This window comes from Sciurus carolinensis, chromosome 6 (genome assembly GCF_902686445.1).
Source record: "Sciurus carolinensis chromosome 6, mSciCar1.2, whole genome shotgun sequence".
NCBI classification, from domain to species: Eukaryota; Metazoa; Chordata; class Mammalia; order Rodentia; family Sciuridae; genus Sciurus; species Sciurus carolinensis.
Genome location: NC_062218.1, coordinates 39,119,983 through 39,142,152, shown reverse-complemented (window position 1 = coordinate 39,142,152; position 22,170 = coordinate 39,119,983). Strand labels below are relative to the sequence as shown.

The 22,170-nt window shown below is 35.0% G+C and overlaps 1 protein-coding gene across 1 annotated transcript in view; it reads left to right on the top strand.

Annotated features, from left to right (window-relative positions):
- The window catches only part of Hcn1 (hyperpolarization activated cyclic nucleotide gated potassium channel 1), a 377,033-nt gene that overhangs the window by 289,992 nt on the left and 64,871 nt on the right, over positions 1-22,170 (top strand). Inside the window, exon 5 of the mRNA XM_047554838.1 lies at positions 1,202-1,348. Coding sequence (XP_047410794.1) covers positions 1,202-1,348 — 147 coding nt within the window. The remainder of the gene's footprint in view (positions 1-1,201; positions 1,349-22,170) is intronic.

Sequence of the window (22,170 nt, the reverse complement as noted above, 5' to 3'; positions counted from 1 at the left end):
ATGTCTTTGAGCTAAAGCTCTGTTACCAGGAAAAGATCTGAGATATTTTCCATGTATTAATTGTGTTTTATTTAAGGGAATACTCTTTATAGTATCTTTATCCATTTTTATTTTTATTACAGGCTTTTTAATTTGTCTTCCATTCTATCATTAGTAAAATGAAAATAATGTTTAGGTTTACTTTTCTTGTTTTTTAAGTGTGATCTTATGATCATCTGCATCAGAAACACCTGGGGACTGCTTCCCAGACTTTAATGTTTATATGATCTACTGGGGATTTAAAAAAATAAAAGATTTAGATTCTGATTATATATGTCTGGGGTAAGGTCTGAAATTCTTCTCTTCAATTAAACTCCCTGGTAATATCCATTCATCTGTGATCTTGTGTGTTTAGCAAAGATGCCACTTTTTAAAAATTATGTATGTGCCTTTCTGTGTAAATAGAATAGGTCGATACATGAATGGACTCAATCTCTGAGATTAAGCCTGAAGATTTGCCTTCCTCTCCTCCTTCTCCAGGTCATATAAACAAACAAGTTTAAGAACTAATTGCTTAAATAAACTTCAATGTCTAAATTCACATTCAATTAAAAATGATGCAGAGTTAATCTCATCCTGATACTCCCTTAAACTCTAAATTGGAAGCCCGACGTATTTTAGCTTTCAGTACTTTATTGCACATCTCTGTTGCTTAAGCATCTATGATTTTCAAACAACTGCCAGGCTTTCTGCCTTTAGATTCAAAATTTAATTAGGTTCATATATTATGTTGGAAGGTTTAAGATAAAACCTTTTGTACTTTTCAACATTACAAGATTCTTTTTCCTTCAAATGAAAAACCAAGCAGCAGTTTTTGTATTTCTTTTAGTACTCAACTAGAAAAAAATAGCATCCTATTTAATTAATTGTTTTCTTCTTGTCCCATCACTGGTCTTTTTGGACTCACTCACAAATTCACTCTGAATTCCTTTCATGCCTCCTGCCCACATCTGGGCACTTTACAGGATATTGCTACCTAAATAAAATGCCGGACACTATGTGACCCCAAGTAGGTACATAGGAACCTAGTACATGAGTTCCCTGCTCTTGAAGGAGTTCTTCCTTTTGACATCAATTATTCAACATAGCACAAGAAAGAAATGTGATGATTTCACTCACAGCCTAGCAATGTGTTCTGATTTTCTTCTTCCTTGCCTTGCAGTATAAGCAAGTGGAACAATACATGTCCTTCCATAAATTACCAGCAGATATGCGTCAGAAGATACATGATTACTATGAACACAGATACCAAGGCAAAATCTTCGATGAAGAAAATATTCTCAATGAACTTAATGATCCTCTGAGAGAGGTAAGATCTATTGTTCCCAATCTTCATGATGTATTATCATTGTTTATTTCTTCTTGGAAAATTCTCTAGTTTAGTTTATGACACCACTCAAAATAAAAATCAGAAGTACATGCTAATATATCTTTTGCCTTAACTCTCATATATTTTTATCTCATTCAAAAAACAGAAACAAAATCAAAAAATTTTCAACTGTTAAAAAAAAATACCAGAATATTTTTTTCTTATAATTTTAATATTTTGTTTGTCCCCAGCTTCCCCAAATTCTTTCTTATGGCCTAATTGTCTGCCCCTTCCCAATCTCATGCTTATTCAAACTTTTCATATGTTTTTAAAATTTTTTGGGTTTTGGTTTCTACTCCCCTTCCCATCTTCATTTTCTCTGATCATCTTGTAGACACTGGTCAGGAGATACTGGCCTTCTAGAAGCGACTGATTTCTTATAACACATTAAAATATTTCACAATGTCGTTAGCCACCTCTTTCCTTACAGCTTCCTCCTATTCCTCTCTAGAAGTCTTCCTTCTGTCCACAGCACATGCAGATCACTGCAAGACTGAAAGAGGATGCAGTAGACTGTATTTCTTGCACTGTTTTTCTCTCTACTTTCTTTTATTACCAACTTTCTCATAAGATTTCCATATAATCACTGCATTGTTTTTGTTCTTCACATTTTGCCAAAATGTTTCCTTGAAAGTTATCCATGACCTGTTGTTCATCAATGCTTTGTCTTTGAGTCACTGGTGGCACATTTTATGCTGCTAATAAAGTTCACATGCTAAATCTCCCCTTTGGGATTTTTACATTGTACCATTAACTGAGCCGTTGGCTTTCATTTTCTGTCTCTGAATTTGTTCACTTTAATTTATTTCATTGCACACTTCAATTCTGTACATTTTAGCTCTGCGTTCTTGCCATAAACTCCATTTTCTTAAAAGCTTCATGGTATCCCCTGGCACCACATATATAAGTTCTGTAATGAAGTCATTATCTTCCATCACTAAAACATTTATCTTTTAAAATCTCCGTAATTTTTTTAGTCATTCTCTCAAGTCATTCGGAATGTAAAACTTTAGTCCTATTTTGAATCTTTTCCTTCTGTGCTCTGTACATCCAGTTACCCATTCACGGTGGTAATGCATCTCACATCTGTGCCTTGCTTCCTTCCCTGATGCAATCGAACTAAACTTATTCCTCTCACTATGTTAAACTAATCTCTTATGTAGATGGGCTGGTCATTTCTCTGCTCAGAAACTTGCATTCTGCATTACAAATTAAATCAAACACAGAGTCTGTGGGTTCATATTCCACCCTTCTGCACTCTGACTCTAGCTAAATTTCCAGCTTTTCTTTCTGTTGTTGCCCGGAGTGTTATGAAGTGACCTGTGACCAAAGTGAGCAATTTGCTTTTTTGCAAAAATCAATTATAATTTATCACCTTTGAATCGAATGTTTTCCAGAAATTCTTCTCATCTGTTGGTAAAAATCTAGTTCAAATTATACCTCCTTCTTTCTGCTTTCTTTCCTCAGTCTGGATGTAACCCTTTTTTTTCTCTGATTCCCAGGCACTTAGTCCATAACCTTTGTGAACTACTTATCCATTCCACTCTCTTTTTTTTATTAGTGTTTCACATTTGTTTTCTCCATCTTTGTTTTGAAATTTTCTCAAGAACAAGCACTATTGGTCAATAATTTTATTTTTTTTTAAATTTCTGGCACATTTAGAAAAAGTTAAATAACTCAAATATTCATTCCAAGTAATATCTTTCTGCTTTTTAACCATTCTGAATTTTCTGTTTCCACTAAAAGTTATTTATTCTTTTAACACAAAGCTGTAAAAATATCACTTAAGGGCTTCGGAAATAAATGTAGCTAAATATCTGATACTAATACTAATGTAAAATTATGATCATTTTTATTTTTGTTTTACTGGAGATCAAAATCAGGACTTTATGCCTGCAGGGCGCAGACTTTACTATTGAGCCACATCCACAGCCCTTTTCATTTTGTTTTTCAACAGAGTCTGAATGTGGGACCTTTCTGCCTCAGTCTCCTGAGTCACTGGGATTATAGGCTTGAGCCGTTGTGCCAGTTGTTGCTGACATTTTTGTAGCTTTAATTTATCACTCAGTCCTCAGTCAAATTAGAACACAAAAATATTTTCTTTATTTTTGTATAATGTAATTCAAACTTTTCTGTATTTTTGTAGAAAGCAACATTTTATTTATTTAAAAAGCTATCAATATGCTTTGCTTTATCTCTTCCTTGTAACACAGATTATTATTATTTTTTTCAATTTAAATCTTCTTTTCTAAAAGGAAGAAGCTTGGGACACTGGAACCAGGTTGTGTTCTCCAGGGCTCAGAGGGGTTCATATGTCGAGTAGGGCAAGTCATAACTTGGAGATAAATAATCCAAGAGACAGTATCCAAGATAAAGTTCAAAGTGAAAGCATACAGAAGATGTGATAAAACCAAGGCTCTATTCCAAGAGGCAGGAAACGTTAGGATTCCAGCATCAAATCTCATGAAGAAAAACAAAAAGCTGACAGAGCAAGTACATAAAGGATCTCTAGGAAATTTCTCCTTTAAATGAGAAATAGACCTCTACGATAAAAGAAAAAAAATTCTCAACGTACTATAAAATGAAGATAATGGGAAATTTTTCTATACCATGTGTTTTATTTCTTATTCTTTGTCTTACCACACTATAATTTATATTGATCTTGAGTGAAAAACAATCCATTTTTCAGTTTTACCTGCACCCAGAGACAACTTTCCATTTGGTTAGTTCCTATGACTATTTAGTTGCTAAATTATGAACCTTTTATCCTTATTTATTCAAATACCATAGTTCAGGGTCTCAGCACCTTAAACCTCAGCTTCTGAAGTTTACTCATGACTTGTCTCTCTCGCTTTAATCTCAACCAGCTCAAAATGCATTCCATTACAGGGCTACCATATTTGTTGGTAAAGCCCCAAATGTGATATCACTCTTCTTGGGGCTGATCATGACCTCTCATTCCCTATGTCCAGACTCCTATGTCCAGGAAACCTTCATGCCAGCCTTCAGCTTCATGTCTTCACATTAATGGTTCATTAACCAAAAACTGATAATTTTTGATGAGTATTGTTGATAATTTCCTTGGGGAAAAAAAACCTGCTGATTCTTCTTTGTCTTTCTCCATTCTACCCCTTAACCTTCAATCCTTTATATCTGACTTACCTCCTACTTTCCATTTGGCTCTTTTGTCAGGCATTGTCCTCTTCCTAAATTTTCTCTAACAACTCTACCTCTATCACAGTATTTATTATTTGTCAGTTTGTTGTCTATGTCAGGACCATGAGCTTCTTGAGGATGCAACCTGTGTTTATTACACTTGTATCTTTAGTGACCAGCATGTACTAAGAACTCATGAAATATTTACTTAGTGAGTATTTATTAGAATTATGAATGGAAGCCAGGGTGAGAATCATGGCTATTTAATCAAATGGATGCTCCTAGAAGTGAAAGCATGCAGTGCTCAGACATTTACCACCTGGAAAGGGGAAAACAATATATCACCACTTACTCTTCGGCTCCTCAGCTTTTGGTGGTCTGGCATCAGAATCACAGGAAAGTCCATGTTTAATATTGTGCTGAGCTGAGTATTAGAAGAGGGAAAGCATGGGTAGAATAGAAAAGTGAGGAAAAACAAACCATGGTAAAGAGATAACAAAAGTCATTACTAAATTGAAACTTGAGTCTAAAAAATTCCAAACATGATTTTATAACAAATGTTGAATAAGAACGGTGGAACATACTTCTATCAAATCAGAATACTATGAACATACCACAATCAAGGTATAGTGTTAGATCATGAGAAATAGTTAAGAAATAATAAAGCACATCATTCTGGCTTTTCTAAGTTGCACTTCATTTAGGACATGAGCTGTAACCTTGTACCAAGCTGGGTTTCTATAACTGTAGTGCTCTAGTACTCTAGAAAGCTCCTGCCACACAGAAGACCTTGAGCAACCAGCACAACCTATGCCCAGTAGGTGAACCACAGCTCTCAGAAAGGGAAAGCAGCATTACTTGGTAGTTATTTCATGATAAAAGGTAAAAAAAAATAAGATGTCCATTGTACACATGTACACACATGTCACAGAGAACTGCTAATCATATATTCAATTTTGAGCCAATGGGCATGAAATATTATAACTTAAGAGTAAGTTATCAGTGCTTAATTGTTCAGAATGTTCATTTTTTATGAATGTATTTAAAGTAATGTGAGATGTTAGCATATAATTATAAGCAGAGAGTTCAGCTTACAGAAGTCTGGGAACCCAGAAACTTATAAAAATGAAGGATATATTACACTTTCAGATCTTCAAAAACCCAAACACATAACCTATTGCTTAAAAATAGAGAAAAAGTAAAATGTAGTGATAAAGAAAATGAAAAATTTTCTCTATTCATAATCAATTTAGTCTATATTGTTTATCCATTTTACATCCCCATCTTTGTTTTAAATGTTTGAATACTTTTTTAAATCCCTAAGATATTAAATGGTGATAAGGATTTCATTTGCCTGACCTTTGAAAGTTCTTTCAAAAATCTCATATAAAATTAGTGCAGTTTGTCGATATTTCAAAAACACTTTATTGAAATAATTCTATTTGTTTCTGTGGCAGAAATTAGGTGATTTATCTTTGTCATACATTATAGACAAATTGCTGAAACAAATTTAAAAAGCAAATGGTTCGTTTTTACTGTTCAAGCCTCAGTACCAATGTTACCTCCCCAAGCAGGCCTTCCCTGTGATGCTCCCTTGCAGTCCCTGTTACATAAGCCTTGTTGGTACTTGCCTATCACTCCTGCCTAACTTTTCTCTTAGGTGTTGTGTCTGATCTGCCATTCAAGATTCAAAACAACAAGGGCTTTCTCTTTCTTGATTTCTACCCTAACTTGAGCCCACAGATAGTATACACTTAATATTTACTTTTTGGATAAATAAATAAATGGAAATTAAATAAGGATCACATCCTTGACCCAGCATCCCAAAGAAACTTGATTGTGAGGACTCAGCATTTTGTTAATAAAGCAGCAGCTCTTGTATGCATAAGAAAAGCAATGCTCAAAATGATAAGGAGTTTTCTTGCAGATGGGATTGTAGATCTGACTGCCTTCATTATTTTTTTTTAACGTGTTACATAAAGGAAGCTGGCATCTTTGTGTTCCTCTGTAATTGTATTTGATGTACGCCCTATATGCCAGAGCATTCTACTTTTTATGTAGTTGTTTTTACATTCTATTTAACTTCTCCAGGTTTATGCATGAGTCATTTTGTGAAGAGTTAGCTTGGGGAGTGCAGAGGGAGAGATTTCCAATAAAGTATCATTATAAAAGGTTTATAAATATTCTAATAACACTGATGGAATACACAGGAAATACTTTCATTTCTTATATTGCTGCTATGTGTTTGTGTCCATTGTTTCCAAATACAGATGTTGAAATCCTCAACCGAAAGGTGATGGTATGAGGAGATGAAGGCTTTGGGGGATAATTCTGTCATGATGGTGGAGCTTTCATGGATGGGATTAGGACCATTATGAAAGAGGTCCCAGAGAGATCCCTTGACCCTCTGCCATGTGAGCAACAGCAAAAAGATGATCATTTATGAACCAGAAAGTTGGCTCTCACTAGACAACAAATCTGCTGGCAATATAATCCTGGAATTCTCAGCCTGCAGAATTGTGTCAAATAAGTTTTTGTTGTTTGTAAGCCACCTGGTCTCTGGTATTTTGTAACAGCTCCCCAAGTGACTAAGAAAATTACTATGGCAATTTTGCCTAGAGTATCACTGATGACTTATCAAACACTGGTGCCAGTTACCCCGTCCAAAGCTAAGAAGTGAGACACTTCAGGGTATCAAAGATTCACAGAAGCAGATCGTCATATGCAGTTCATGGTCAAGGTCATACAACCTGCACACTCAGCTACACTGGAATTTCGTGCATTCTGGGAAGTGATTTTAAAGTCATCTTAAAATATTCTTTTCAATTCACTGAAATGCTAAGGCCACAAAATAAAGGAATACTACGATTTTCAAAAGAAAATCCTTTTTTAAAAAATTAGACCTTTATAGATATGCACAGTAGCTGGGTTCATCCTGTCAGAGTCATTGATGCATGGAAATCCATTTCAGTTCATGAACTCCTCCTTGTCCTCCCCCTTTTCCCTATCATCTTCCCTCCCCTGTCTTATTCTCCTTCCTATATTCTATTACATTTCCTTTTGCTTGTCTTCCTATTTGATTGTTTTTTTTATGTTATCCCATCCTTCCCCCCCTTTTCTTGAATTTACTCTAGCTTCCACAAAAGAGAAAATATTCTTTGAGCTTCTGAGTTTGGATAATTTCATTCAGGATGACATTTTCCATTTTCATCCATTTACCAGAAAACGCCTCAATTTCATTTTTTATGGCTGAATAGAATTCCATTGTGTGTGTATATATGTGTATTAACCTGTGATCTTGTTGTACAAGATATGATGTATGTATATATCATAATTTCATCACAGTTTCTTAATCCATTTGTCTATTGAGAGGCCTCTGATTGATCCCATAGTTTAGCTATTGTGAATTGTGCTGCTATAAACATTGAGGTGGCTGTGTTGCTATAATATGCCGATTTTAGATCTTTAGGGAAAAAACAAAGGAGTTGGATAGCTGGGTCACATGGTGGATTCATTCCTAGTTTTTTGAGGAATCTCCATACCACTTTACAGAGTGGTTGTATTAGTCTGCAGTCCCACCACCAACATACAAATATACTTTTCCCCTCACACCCTTGCCAGCACTTTATTATTGTTTGTGTTGTTGATCATTGCCATTCTGAGTGGAATAAGATGAAATCTTAGTGTAGTTTTGATTTGCATTCCCATGATTGTTAGACCTGTTGAACATTTTTTCATACATTTGTTGACTGTATTTCTTCATTTGAGAAGTTTCTGTTGAGTTCTTTTGATTAGCTATTGATTGGGTCGTTTGTTTTTTGTGGTGTTAAGTTTTCTGAGTTCTTTGTATATTCTAGATATTAGTTTCCTATTGGAGGAGTAGCTGGTCAAGACTTTCTCCCATTCTGTAGGCTCTCTTCACACTCTTTAATCATTTCCTTTGCTGTGCAGAGTTTTATTGTTTGAAGACATCCGGCTTACTGATTCTTTGTTTTATTTTCTTGTGATTTGATGTTCTTACTAAGGAAGTCAATGCTAGCAACTATACAATTAAGTGTTTACACTATGTTTTGTTCTAGCAGTTGTAAAATTTCTGATAAAATTCCTAAGTCTTTGATCCACTTTGATTTGAGTTTCATGCAGGGTCTAATTTGAGATAGGGTCTAATTTCATTTTCTGCATATAGTTATCCAATTATCCCATTTGTTAAAAAGGCTATCCTTTCTCCAAGATGTATTTTTGGCAGCTTTGTCAAATATGCAATGGCTATAGATATGTGGATTTGTATCTTTGTTTTATATTCTGTTCCATTGCTCTTCATATCTGTTTTGATGCTAGTACTACTGTGCTGCTTTGTTACTAGATCTCTGTAGTACACTTTCAGGTCAGTTTTTGTGATGCCTCCTGCTTTACTATTCTTGTTTAGTATTGTTTTGGCTATTCTGGTCTCTTATTCTTCCAAATGAATTCAATTCTTGTTTTTTTTTTTATTTTTTTCCTAATTCTATGAAGAACGTCATTGGTATTTTGATGAGTATTGTACGAACCTGTATATTGTTTTAGGTGGTTTGGCCATTTTGACAATGTTAATTCTGCCTATCGAAGAACATGGGATGTGTTTCCATCTTCTAAGTTCTTTAATTTATTTCTTCAGTTGTACAATTTTCACTGGAGACCTCTTTTACCTCCCTAGTTAGATTAATTTTCATGTATTAAATTGTTTTTGAAGTTATTGTGAATGGGATGGTTTTCCTGATTCCATCCTTGGCTGAATCACAGGTAGAGTATAGAAAAGTTATTGATTTATGGATGTTGTCATCTAGTGGAGTTTTTTGGGTCTTCTAGATAAAGGATCATATCATCAACAAACAATTATCTTGACTTCTTTTCCCATTTGTATCTCTTGATTTTCTTTTCTTGCTTTATCACTCTGGCTAACATTTCCAGAACTATATTGAATGAGAGTGGCTAAGCCTTGTCTTATTCCTGAATTTAATGGAAATTTAGTTTTTATCCATTTAGTATAATGTTGGGTTTGGACTTGAAATAATGACTTTTATGATATCAAAGTATGTTTTTCGATCCATAGATATTCCAGTGTTTATAATACAAATGGGTGTTAGATTTTATCAAGGCCTCCTCTGCATCAAATGAGATGATCATGGAATTTTTGTCCTTAATAATTTTTAAGTAATGAATAACATTTATTGATTTTCATATATAAAAAATTGATTTTCATATATCAAAAATCCCTAGAATGAGGGCTGGGGAGATAGCTCAGTCAGTAGAGTGCTTGCCTCTCAAGCACAAGGCCCTGAGTTCGATCCCCAGCACTGCAAAAAAAAAAAAAAATCCCTAGAATGAAACCCACTCGTTCATGGTATATTATCTCTTTGATGTGTTTTTGATTGTGGTTTGCTAATATTTCATTAAGGATTTTGTGTCTATTTTCATCACATTGGATATTAGTCTGTAGTTTTCTTTCTTTGATGTGTCTTTGTCTGTTGTTGGTATCAGGGTTATAGTGACTTCATAAAAAGTATTTGGAAGTATTCTCTCCTTTTAATTTCATGGAAAAATCTGAGAAAGACTGGTGATAGTTCTGTGAGTGTCTGATAGAACTCAGGTAAGAATCCATCAGGAAGGTCCTGGGTTTTTCTTTGTTGGAAGGCTCTTAAATGCTGTTTCAATGTCATTACTTTATATTGGTCTGTTAATATACTTTATATTGGTCTTTTGGTTTTCTCTATCTTCCTGATTCAAACTTAGGTAGGTCACGTGTCTAGAAATTTGTCAGTGTCTTACAGATTTTCCAGTTTACTGGAGTATAAATTTTCAAAAACTAAGTTCTTAAAATCCTCTGAATTTCAGAAGGATCTAAGCTGATATCTCCTTTTTCATCTCATATCTTGTTGATGTGTGTCTTCTCACTCCGTTGTTGTTGTTAGTTGGGCTAAGAGCTTGTCACTCTTATTTATCTTTTCAAAGAACCAACTCTTCATTACATTGATCCTGTGTATTATTTTCTTATTCTCATTTTCATTGATTTCAACTGTGATCTTAATTTGTTCCTGTCTTACTGGTTTGGGAGTTAGTTTTTCTTCTTTTTCTAAGGACTTCAGGTGGAACATAAATTTATCTATTTGGTATCTAATTTTTTAATGTAGGCACTCAGTGTTGTAAATTTTTTTCTTAGAACTACTTTCATATTGTCCCAGAGATTTTGATATGTTGTTTCTCTATGCTTGTTCATTTCTAAGAATTTCTTGATTTATATTATTTTTTTCTTTGATCCATTCTTCATTTTGGAGAATTGTTCAATCCATGGGTTATAGTGGTTTCTATTATTTTTCTTGCTATTGATTTTGGGATTCATTCCATTATGATTTGATAGGATATATGGGACTATATAGATTTTTAATTCTTTTGTATTTGCTAAATTTTACCTTGCAGCCTACGATATGATCTATTTTGAATAAAGTTTCAAGTACCCCTAAGCAAGAAAATTCAACTGTTTGGGGGTAAAATATTCTTTAAATATTCATTAGGTCCATCTGATTTATGATTTTATGCTTTGATAACCTGTCTATTGATGATGAGGGTTCACTGAATCACCCAGTACTATTATGTTGGGGTCTATGTGGGATTTAACATCATGGACTATTTTTCCATGTAATTGGGTGTGTTAATATTTGGGGCATAAATGTTTACTATTATCATATCTTCTTGTTGGACTGTTCCTTTTACTGTGTGGTGGACTTTTTTGTTTCTTCTGATTATTAAATCTTGCTTTAAATCTTCTTTGTCAGATATGAGAATAGCTACTCTTGCTTGTTTTCTTAGACCATATGCCTGAAATATTTTTGCCATCCTTTCACCTTCAGCCTGTAAATGTTGTTGCCTATGAATCCCTTGTAAACAGCATATAGTTGGATGTTTTATGATTTATTCTGCTGATCTGTGTCTTTTAATTGGAGAGTTGAGATCATTTACATTCTTTGTTAGCATGGATATGTGTTTGTGGTTTTCTGTCATTTTGTTTTTTCTGCTATATTTTATCATGTATTGATTCTCATTTAGTGAATTGTTCTTCTATTGAATTTCCTCTATTTGTGATTGTTTTTGGAGATTGTTTTTTAGTTCCTCTGTTTGTAGTTTATTTTTGAGTATTCTTTGTAGTGCTGGCTTAGTGCTCATGAATTCTTTTAGTTTATTCTTGTTGTGGAAAGTCTTTATTTCCCCCTCAAATTTGAAACTAAATTTTGCTTACTATAGTATCCCTGGATAGCAGTTGTTTTCTTTTATGAATTGAAATATTTCATTGGAAACTCTCCTTGATTTTAAGGTCTAAGCTAAGAAATCAGAAGTGAATCTTATTGGTTTGCCTCTACCTGTGACCCAATGTTTATTTCTGTCAGACTTTAATATTCTTTCCTTATTTTCTGTTAGGGATTTTGATTATGTCTCAGTGATCTTCATATTTGACTAGGCATATTTGGGGGTCCTGTAAGCCTCCTGTATGTAGACATATACCTTGTTCATGATAAGGGAAATTTTTCTCTAATTATCTCCTTGAAGATGTTCTTTTTACCTTTAGTTTGTATCTCCATGTTCTCTTCTACCCAATGCTTCCCAAGTTTGGTTTTTTGAAGTTGTCCCATAGTTCTTGTATATTCTGGTCATGCTATAGAATTTTTCCCTTTATTGTCTTTTGTGTACTCAAGATCATATGCCTCTTTTCAATGCCTGTGGTTCTGTCTTCAAGGACTTGAGATTCTATTTCCAGTGTAATCTAATTTGTTAGCAATGTTGTCAAGTGAGTTTTTAATTCGATCGTGTCTTTCATTTCTAGGAGTTCTGCTTTTTTTTTTTTTTCACTATTTCTATTTCTTTATGGAAGTGGTCTTCCATCTCCTGTAATTACTTTCCTAATTCCTTTCTTACATATTCCTTTCAGTCATTGAACATTTTAATAATCAGTTTTTTATAATCTTTCCCTGGGTTTTCATCTATTTCACAGAGGAAAATCCTTTAAGATGGTACCCAGAAACTTGGCATTTTAAATTATACCTACTATATTATAGTGTATCTCTAATCTACTCTGATTGCTCTGTAGCTGTGTTTGGTGAAAACTCTTAGTTTGCAGAGTAGGGCTTCAGTAATTTCTACCTGGCTTTCCCTGGAGACCCTTTTTTTTTCTTTTCATCCCATCCATTTGTAGTATGCTCTTATTTACTTCTGGTTGTACAGAAATATAAAATTTCATTGTTTTGGATAGTTGATTTTTTTTTCCAATGACATTTGTAGATGTATGTTCTTTCAATACATAACAAAGAGTGAATGGAAACCTGCTACTGAAGGTCTGTTCAGTATCTTCGTCATCATTTTAGTTCTAGCAGACTCAATTAAATCCAGTTCCAACACTAAATAGATCTGTGACTTCAGGTTATTTTCTTAACTTATTTGTACTTCATTTTCCTCATCTTGAATATGAATGATGCTAATAACAATTACTTCATAGAGTTGTCATAAATAATAAGCAAGGTAAATAATTTTTTTAAAAATTGAAAAGTGTCTGACACATAGGAAGTACATAGCAAAATTTAGCTCTTAGTGTTGCTATCATTCAATGGAGAATAGGACATAGTCCCAGCTTTCCTGGCCCTTACAATTTAGTGAGAGGCAGACATTTAAATACTCAAGAATAAGTATATAAAAGTGCAGAGAGGGTGACTCAAAGGGTAATAGGCCAATATATGAGAGACAACATGCCCAGCCACATCACATGTCCTATTTTCTTTGGAATTCATTCAAACAGTCTGCTAATAAGCTCTCCCTTCATTTTAGCAGTCAGTGTTCTGGTGACAATGCCTTTGCATAAAAACTTGACATTGAAATATTAGGATCATAGACTGATGTATGCATTAGTAAATGCTGGCAGTGTATTTAAAAATAAAATATAATTAGAAAAATTCAGTGAACTATATACCTCCTTGCTTATGAGAGCCTGTTGGAATGTGTACAAAGTAAGAACATCTATTTTTAACATGATCAGATTTATACTGATTCGATTAGAGCAAAATGGCAAACTTAACAGTCAAGAAAGAGGTTAATGCCCTTCTGAGCCTGTCTCCAAAGTTCAGAACCGATCTATTTTTAAACAATGGAGTGTGAAGAGCCATGGGCTGAAAATAGGTACAGATCATGTGTCCCAGTGGAATATAGAACGTCAGTATATTTCATTTTCACAGAACATGAATTGGGCTGAGTATAATCCTGTCCTTCTGACCTTTAATTTGTTGAATAGATTTTTATACAAGAAAGCATCATTTGCATGCATATTTATTTATTGTAATTCTGAATCATTTTTAAAAGTACATAGTTGTTGATTTTCAAATGTCTTCTAAAACTGTGCTTAGTTAAAATTATCTAAAATAAGCTAGGATTATTACATCATAAATCTATGCCAGGAGCTTATAAGTTATCAGATATTCATGTAAAGGAATAAGTAACAAAAGACTAGAAACATTACGTAAGTGACCTTGCTGTGGTCACAATGCTAAACAAAGAACTTGGGTCTTCTCTCTGTTGGCCTAGAGTTTTTTCAGTGTATCCCTAGATTCTGGAAAAGAAACGTAAAAACATGTATTGATTTTTTTAAATGTGTGTAAGACATTGATCCAGGAGTGACGGGAAAGGCAAATAGTAAGATGTGGTTTTCAAGTCTCAAAGAAAGTGCTTACTATACACTGGGACAGAAAAAATATAAAAATATTTTAAAAATCTATGAGGAAAATGTAAAAATCCATTACTAAAAATACAAAAAAGGAAGGAAGTCACCTAATGTTAATTGTGAGAGAAATGTAGAACATGCGTACTAAAATATTGACAAAAGTCCATGCTCACCATGGCCATGGAGCTTCTGGAAAGGCACCAGAGGGACGGGTTTGCCCTGACTCTGGAAGCACAGGCAGAATTTGAATAGACCAGAAAGAGGATAAAAGATGATATTTTGGGTAAAGAAAACAGGGTAAATAAAAAAATACCTTTACTTCCAAATCTAGTTTCTATTTCAGCTTCTCTTTGGGCTAAGGAAGAAGAAAAATATACTGAAAACTAAAAATCTTTTTCTTTTAAAGTCATTTAAGTTTGAGTTTTAAATATCTGCAACTGCAAATTCAATATAAACTTGTTTTCATTGTTAGAATATTTTTTCTTTGGGAAAATCGTGCCTTTTTACCATAGTTATAATAACCATGAAGATTATTTTAAATGAATTTTGGAAAGGGATCTATATAATAGAACTCAAACTAAAATAGTTGAGAAAAACAAACTCAAGAGCAACCCTTATTACTGCTAGCAAGTAAGGCAGTCAGTATAAACATTAACATAATTAAGAATAGGAAGATGTCTGTACTTCATAAAGTTTGATTTTGTATTGAGGTTCTACATTGAGCTAAAAGTAAATCTAAGATAGATAATACTGTCTTCTATGGTTTTAAGTAAGAGCTATTAAGGGAGGGTATATGTGATGCATTTGTCTAGTTTATACCACCCAATTTTCTACTGTTTAAAACCCTCTCCCAAATTGACTTATATGCTTGGTTCTTCATATTGTTAAGCACACAATTGAGATGTCTCATCTTGTTTTATTTTGAAGCTTGCCTCAGCAGAATATAGAGTAAGATAATATTGTCACCTAAGCCTTAATGATAATGATGGTGGTGGTGGTGGTGGTTGGTATGGTGATAATGAGGATGATGAAGATATTGATTTTAAATAATCACTTTATGTGAAACAACCTACCAAGTGTTGGGGTGCTTTGGTTTCAATAGCACTTCAACCATTAAATACTTAATGCAGAGTGACTAGGTACAGGTGTGTTAAGATAGATAAGCATATAAATAATATAATTTGAGAGTTTACTAATAGCAGGGAACTAACATTAGAAAGATAGAAGTTCTATATTTGAAAATCAAAAGATCAAATAATTCTAAAAGGAAAGAAACAACATTATATAACACCTCTAAAATGCTGAGTGCCTTAAATTCGAGTTTTTAACTGTCACAGTCGTGTACAAAATTTATATATTTCTAATGTTAGTTCTGATTGTAAAACAGGAAAAATGAATTGATTTTATAAAGAAATTACTAGTCTAGTTCTGTTCCTAGTGAGATGTGTCTGTGTATTTAATTATCATGCTTGACAATAAGTAACTTCAGAAAAGAACTCTGTGTGAAAAAAGTAATCAGTGGCATTATTGATACGTTTTCCAACCCTGGAGTTCTTTCTTTCTTTTTTTTTTTTTAATTTAATTTATTTTTATTTTTACAGACTGCATTTCTATTCATTGTACACAATAATACTGATATTAATATACTTAAATGCTATAAGCTTCTAAAGTGATACTATACTTTAGTGACATAAATGTGAGATATTTATACTTGATCAATTCTAAAGCTTTAAAAGGAAAATCTAGAAAAGGTTAAGAATAATATCACAAAAATTAATGATGAAGAGTAGAAATATTCGATCCATGACTTAAATTGAAATTCTATAATCCAAATTATGTTTTCCATGAAAAACCAACATGGTCATATGAAATAAAGCTAAAAGGCATACTAAAAAAATATTAAAGTTTTATGAAAAAGACTTCATGGTAATTGTACACATAGAAATTTTTTTGATATATAACAAGTGTTTCTACAAAATATTAAAAGTATATGTATATATTATTTGAGGAATTTATATTTAAACATATTTTTAAATAAGCACACATTAACAGAGCAGGAAAAAAATCAATATCAATAGAATTATTTACTTTATATGTTGTAATCTATAAATCATTATATCTGGTAATAGGAATTTCTTCCATAGATAGTTCTTTGAATTAAAAAAAATCTAATAAAATTAACTAATGTCATGATATATTCTTGCTTGTTATAAATTCTTGGGGAGTTCAAATATAACACCAAGTTATTAAGTTTCAAGAAAACCTAAATGGTTTTGTTCTCTTGCTGCATTTTTTATTCCTTTCTAGTAATTTTAAGACATATGTGTTATATATAATACGTATCGGGCCTCTAAATTTATTTAGTTAAGTTGCATTTGTCATACAAAATACATTTTAAAGTTTCAACACACTTTTTTGATTTATCTACAATTCACTTCCTTATGTTTAAGCAAACTTAATTTCTTAAACCAAAAGTAAGTAAACTCCAATGCTTAAATTTTTCCTCAAAAATCTTTGTATGTTACATACAATGAGGCATTATGGATTGGATCCTGGAACATAAAGAGAATACAAGCATAAAACTAATAAAACACAAATATAGTCTGGAGCTTCATAGTAATGCAGCAGTGTTGATTTCTTAGTTTGGCAAATGTCTCATGCAATAGAAGTTCATAACTTGAAAAACTTGGGTGAAGAGCATATGAGAACACTTTCTATTCAGTTGCAATATTAGGTAAATTCATAATCTTTCCAAAGTAAAATTTTTCTTTAACAATTTGCATATGAAATTGAAAAGAGAATGATCTTTATTCTGCTACCAGAAATCTCCTTGACTCTCCCAACTAATTCTGTCAAGTTAGATAATAAACGAGTCTCTCAAGGTTGTTAGGAAGATTAAATTAGATGCGATGTATAAAAGAACTCTAAAAACCATGTCACTATTTAAAAAGTTATCATTTCTGTCTCAATTCTTGTTGGATGACAGGCATCTCTGACTTTTAGATCATCATGGGAAGATTAAAATTCATATAATTTTCCCAAAGGCTCTACACTAGAATGTAAATTAAGTATTGAATTTTTAAACAAGTTTTAGAATATTTACTCCTTGCATGTATTAGTAGGTAGTGTAAGTCATTTCAAAAATAATTAGTTTTATAATCATCTGTTTTTGAAGTTTCACAGGTCTCATCCATGTGTGATAATGATGTCCATTTTATTTTAAGATGGAACTTTTTCTTACTTTCACTGAATCAAGGAGATAAAGAGGAGTGGAACTGATATAGGAATTTACATTATTATAATGACAGAATACAAACTACTATGACTTTTCCTTGATTTTTACTAACATTATCCATCCTTACCACCAGTCTTCTGCTGAATATTTTTATTCATTTCTAGGACTTCAAAAATTAACCCTCTGCGAAGATTATATGATTCTAATTGCATGTTTTCTAGAGTAGGCAAACTCACAGAGACAGAAAGGAGAATAAGGGTTCGCAGGAGCTGGGAGAGGGGAATGGGGCAATTTCCTGTTTCATGTTCACAGAGTTTCTACTGGGGATGATGAAAAACTTTGAGGTGTAGGTAGAGGTAGATTCATAATATTGTGAATACACAGATGAACTGTGTCCTTCAGTATGGTTAAAACTATAAATATTATGCTATATCTGCTCACCATCATTTTAAAAGCTTCAAAAAACACATCCGGTCTTGCATCTCTAATCCTGATCTCCAGAGCCATTTCCATATGTTGCAGTTTCTGTCATCAGAATCCCAAGATGCTTCACACTCAATACATTAAAGCAAAATAGACTTCTTTTACATAAGTATCTATTTTGAATTTATTTCTCCCCATACTGAAGAACTCAGAAGGCCCTGAAATGTGTAGACTGTTCCACACCCACTCAGAGTGACCCTCAGCAGATTGTTTATTTCATCCCGCCACGGCAGCACTTTGAAAACAGTGCTACTGCTATGTTAGGGCAGACCTTCAGAAGGGGCAAATTCGTGCTTCCTGACCCACTTCTACAAGCCTCACTTATTGTAATAGTTTCTAGGGCCACCATCACAAAATACTTCAAACTGGGTGACTTAATAGAAACTTATTTTCTCCTAGTTCTGAAGGCTGGAAGACCAAGAAGAAGGCATTTGCAGGCCTACTTTCCTTTCTTCGATTCTTGACTTCCAGATATGCACCTTGTTGCTGTCTTTTGCATCAATAATGCCCTTTTTTGAGTGCATGTACAAATTTCCTCCTATAAGTACATCACTTTAATGGCTTTAACTTAATCACCTCTTTGTACTTTTTCTAAATACATCCCGAGGTTTGGGGGCTTCAAGCCAAGCTTTCCTTACTTGACTTTATGTTCTGATAGGCTTATATCAGGTACATGTACTTAAACTGTTATGAAGAGGCACTTTCTATTACTGAATTGTTAATGATGAAAATGTGAATTTATGTCATGCAACCTCAAATGTAAGTTTTTATCAAATTCTCCAGATCACCTTCTCTCAGAATTGTCTTCAATCCACTCTAATATCTGGTGGTCCTGTTTTAAGAATAGTTTTTTAGTTCAGCAAACTTCTGCACATTGATCTGCTGTATTTAAGGGTTCACATCAACCTGTTTTTACCATGTCAAGTAGACTTGACTCTTATTCTACAACTCATTCTTATAACTTGCTATAGCTGGAGCAAAGTCATGTGGGAGATTTTAGAGATTGAATTATTTAACTTGAGCCTCAGATATCAGATAGTGGGACAGAGACACAAAGTGTCCACTGAACACCCTCCTTTTCAACATACAGTCTCTGGATTAATTTTTTTTTTTTTTTTTAAGCTTGAGTGTGTGTGTGTGTGTGTGTGTGTGTGTGTGTGTGTGTGTATGTGTTTGGTCTTTTCTACCTTTTTCCCCTCTTCCTTTATAAAATCTCAGTGAGCATTAATGATCTTATATCATCCACTCTCACCCTTCATGGCACCTTAACTAAGCAATATATTCCTAAGTTCCAATAACAAATAGCAATTTGTGCTTAGACTAAATTAATTTCAAACTTCATTTAGATTCATATTGTAAAGTTTAAATACCTCAAACCTGAATTAGATGCATATGAGCACTGTAACCACAGAAAATATACATCTAAAAATTCATCTTGCTCTGATCTATGCTTTATGAGTGGGCAGATTTCATTTAAGTCACTTAGTCATGTTTTTTCATTTACATATGAGAGATTTTAGGCTTATTGCTTCTGAGTCAAAATTTGAGACAATTAATCTAGCAATTAATGGTATAGTTGGGTTCAAAACAAGCAATGGTGAAAAATTATAAAGGCTGCCATTATCTAAAAAGGTCATTAGAGTCTATTTTTTTCTATCCTGTTGGATTTTTAAAATATATTATGTTTAACACAAGATGGAACATTATGTGATCATTAAAAAGAATTGCAGTGAAGAACAGGTCAATACCTAAGAAGCAATTTATATTATAAAAGTGGAGAAAAAGGAAAAAATGCTTGATAATACAATCAAATCCTTGTTTAGTCTTCCTTAAGGAGATGCAAATTAAATAAAATTAAAATCAGAAACCTTATACCAATTTAGCAATCTTTCCTTATCTACTTCTAATTCAAAATTCTAAAACAGCATATTAAAAGATAAGTATTTCTTACTCCTATAGTTTATTACATCATTTTTATATTTAATTTTTTCTGTTCTAATTAGTTATACATGACAGTAGAATATATTTATACAGTTTGATAAGCCATACATAAATGGAGTATAATTTCTCATTTTTCTTATTGTACATATTGTAGAAACACATGGATCATGCAGTTATATATGTAAATGAGGTAATAATGTCTGTTTTACTCCACTATCCTTCTTACCCACATACCCCTTCCCCTCCCTTCACTCCCCTCCACCTAATATAAAGTGACTCTATTCTTCCCTAGTGCCCCCCCATCCTACTGTGAATTACATCTGCATATCAGAGGAAACTTTTGGCCTTTAGTTTTTTGGGTTTGTTTTATTTCACTTAGCATGATATCCTCCAACTCCATCCATTTACCAGCAAATGCCAAAATTTCATTCTTCTTTAAAACTGAGTAATATTCCATCATACACACACACACACACACACACACACACACACACACCACGTTTTATATCATTTTTGACATACAAATTATTTAGGAGTAGCAGTAAAAACTGTCTTGGAGATTTGTCTTTCAAAATGTCTATATAGGAGAGGTTCAAGATGGCGGACTAGAGGGCGGCTGCATTTCATGTTGCTCCAGGACTCAAGATTCAAAAGAGGAGATAGTGACTTGGGACCAACTCAAAGCCGCCCGGGGAGTTTCTCCCATAGGGGAGGCGTCCCCGAAGGGGCAGTAGCCCTGGAACGCAGAGAACTTTGTGAAGTACAGTGACTCGGCGGGTCGCCCCTCCCCCGCCGGAGCGGTAAAAACGGTAAAAACGGACAGCGAAGCGGAGCGAAAAATGGCGGATTGAAGTTTCCAGGACCGCGGGCAGATTCTCTAACCTAAGGAGACTCGTCTGCGAAGGGTGAGGCTCTCAAGCCCAGGAGGGAGGTCCGGGCCCCTGGGAACGTTGCCTGCGAAGGCTGCCCTGCCCAGGCGGCAAGACACACCTCCCCCGCTGGAGCAGTGAACTCAGAAAGCGGGGAACTTTGAAAAGGAGGTTGCGCAACACACCGCTTGGTTTTGAAGCGATCTGCCAGGGCTCCAGCGGCTGCCAGAGAAAGAGTGGGGCGGCGAGTTGTTTGGATCCAGCAACCGCCTGAGCAACGGGGAGGGGGCTGCCCAGAGGAGGTGGAGGTACGCAGTGAGTGCCTTGGTCTCCAAGCGCCCACACCTGGAGGAAGAGACGAGCGACGGGTCACTGGGGCTTGGAGCATATGTACGAGGCTCCAAGTGACTGCTCAGAGGGCGGGTCGCATAGCCAGGCGATTAGGTGCATAGCAAGGTCCGGTCCAGGGACCTAGGCACCTTTTCTTGAATGAACTACACAGAGACAAGCTGAGGGGTGAAGTGAAGGTTCCAGGACTTCAGGCAGCGTCTCTGAGAAGGGACAACCTAAGGAGACTCGTCTACGAAGGGTGAGGCTCCCAGGCCCAGGAGGTAGGTCTGGGCCCCTGGGAAGGCTGCCCTGCCCAGGCAACAAGACACATCTACCCTCATTGGAACAGTGAGCTCGGAAAGTGGGAGACCTTGCAGAGGAGGCCGAGCAGCACACCGCTTGGTTTTTTGGTTTTTTGGACCAATCTGCCAGGGCTCCGGGGGCTGCCAGAGAAAGAGTTGGGTGGCGAACTATTTGGATTCAGCAACTGCCTGAACAACGGGGAGGGGGCTGTCCTGAGGAGGTGGAGGTGCGCAGTGAGTGGCTTGGTCTCCAAGCGCCCACACAGAACACCTGCCTGGAGGAAGAGACGAGTGACGGGTCACTGGGGCTTGGAGCATATGTACGAGGCTCCAAGTGACTCTTCAGAGGAGGGGTCGCATAGCCAAGTGATTAGGTGCAAAGCACGGTCCGAGCCGGGGATCTAAGCACCTTTTCTTGAAAGAGCTACACAGAGACCAGCTGAGGGGTGGAGCGAAGGTTCCAGGACTGTGGGCAGCTTCTCTGAGGAGGGGCCACCTAAGGAGACTCGTCTGCGAAGGGCAGGGCTCCCAAGCCCAGGAGGTAGGTCCAGGCCCCTGGAAACGCTGCTTGGGAAGGCTGCCCTGCACAGGCGGTAGTTGTGGACTGAGGAGAACCTCTAGGAGGGGAACGGACTAGTGAGACCTCCCCACCGGGTGGGTCTTCCCCGCCGAGTGAGGTTTTCCCACAAAGACAGTAAAACCAGAGACACAGG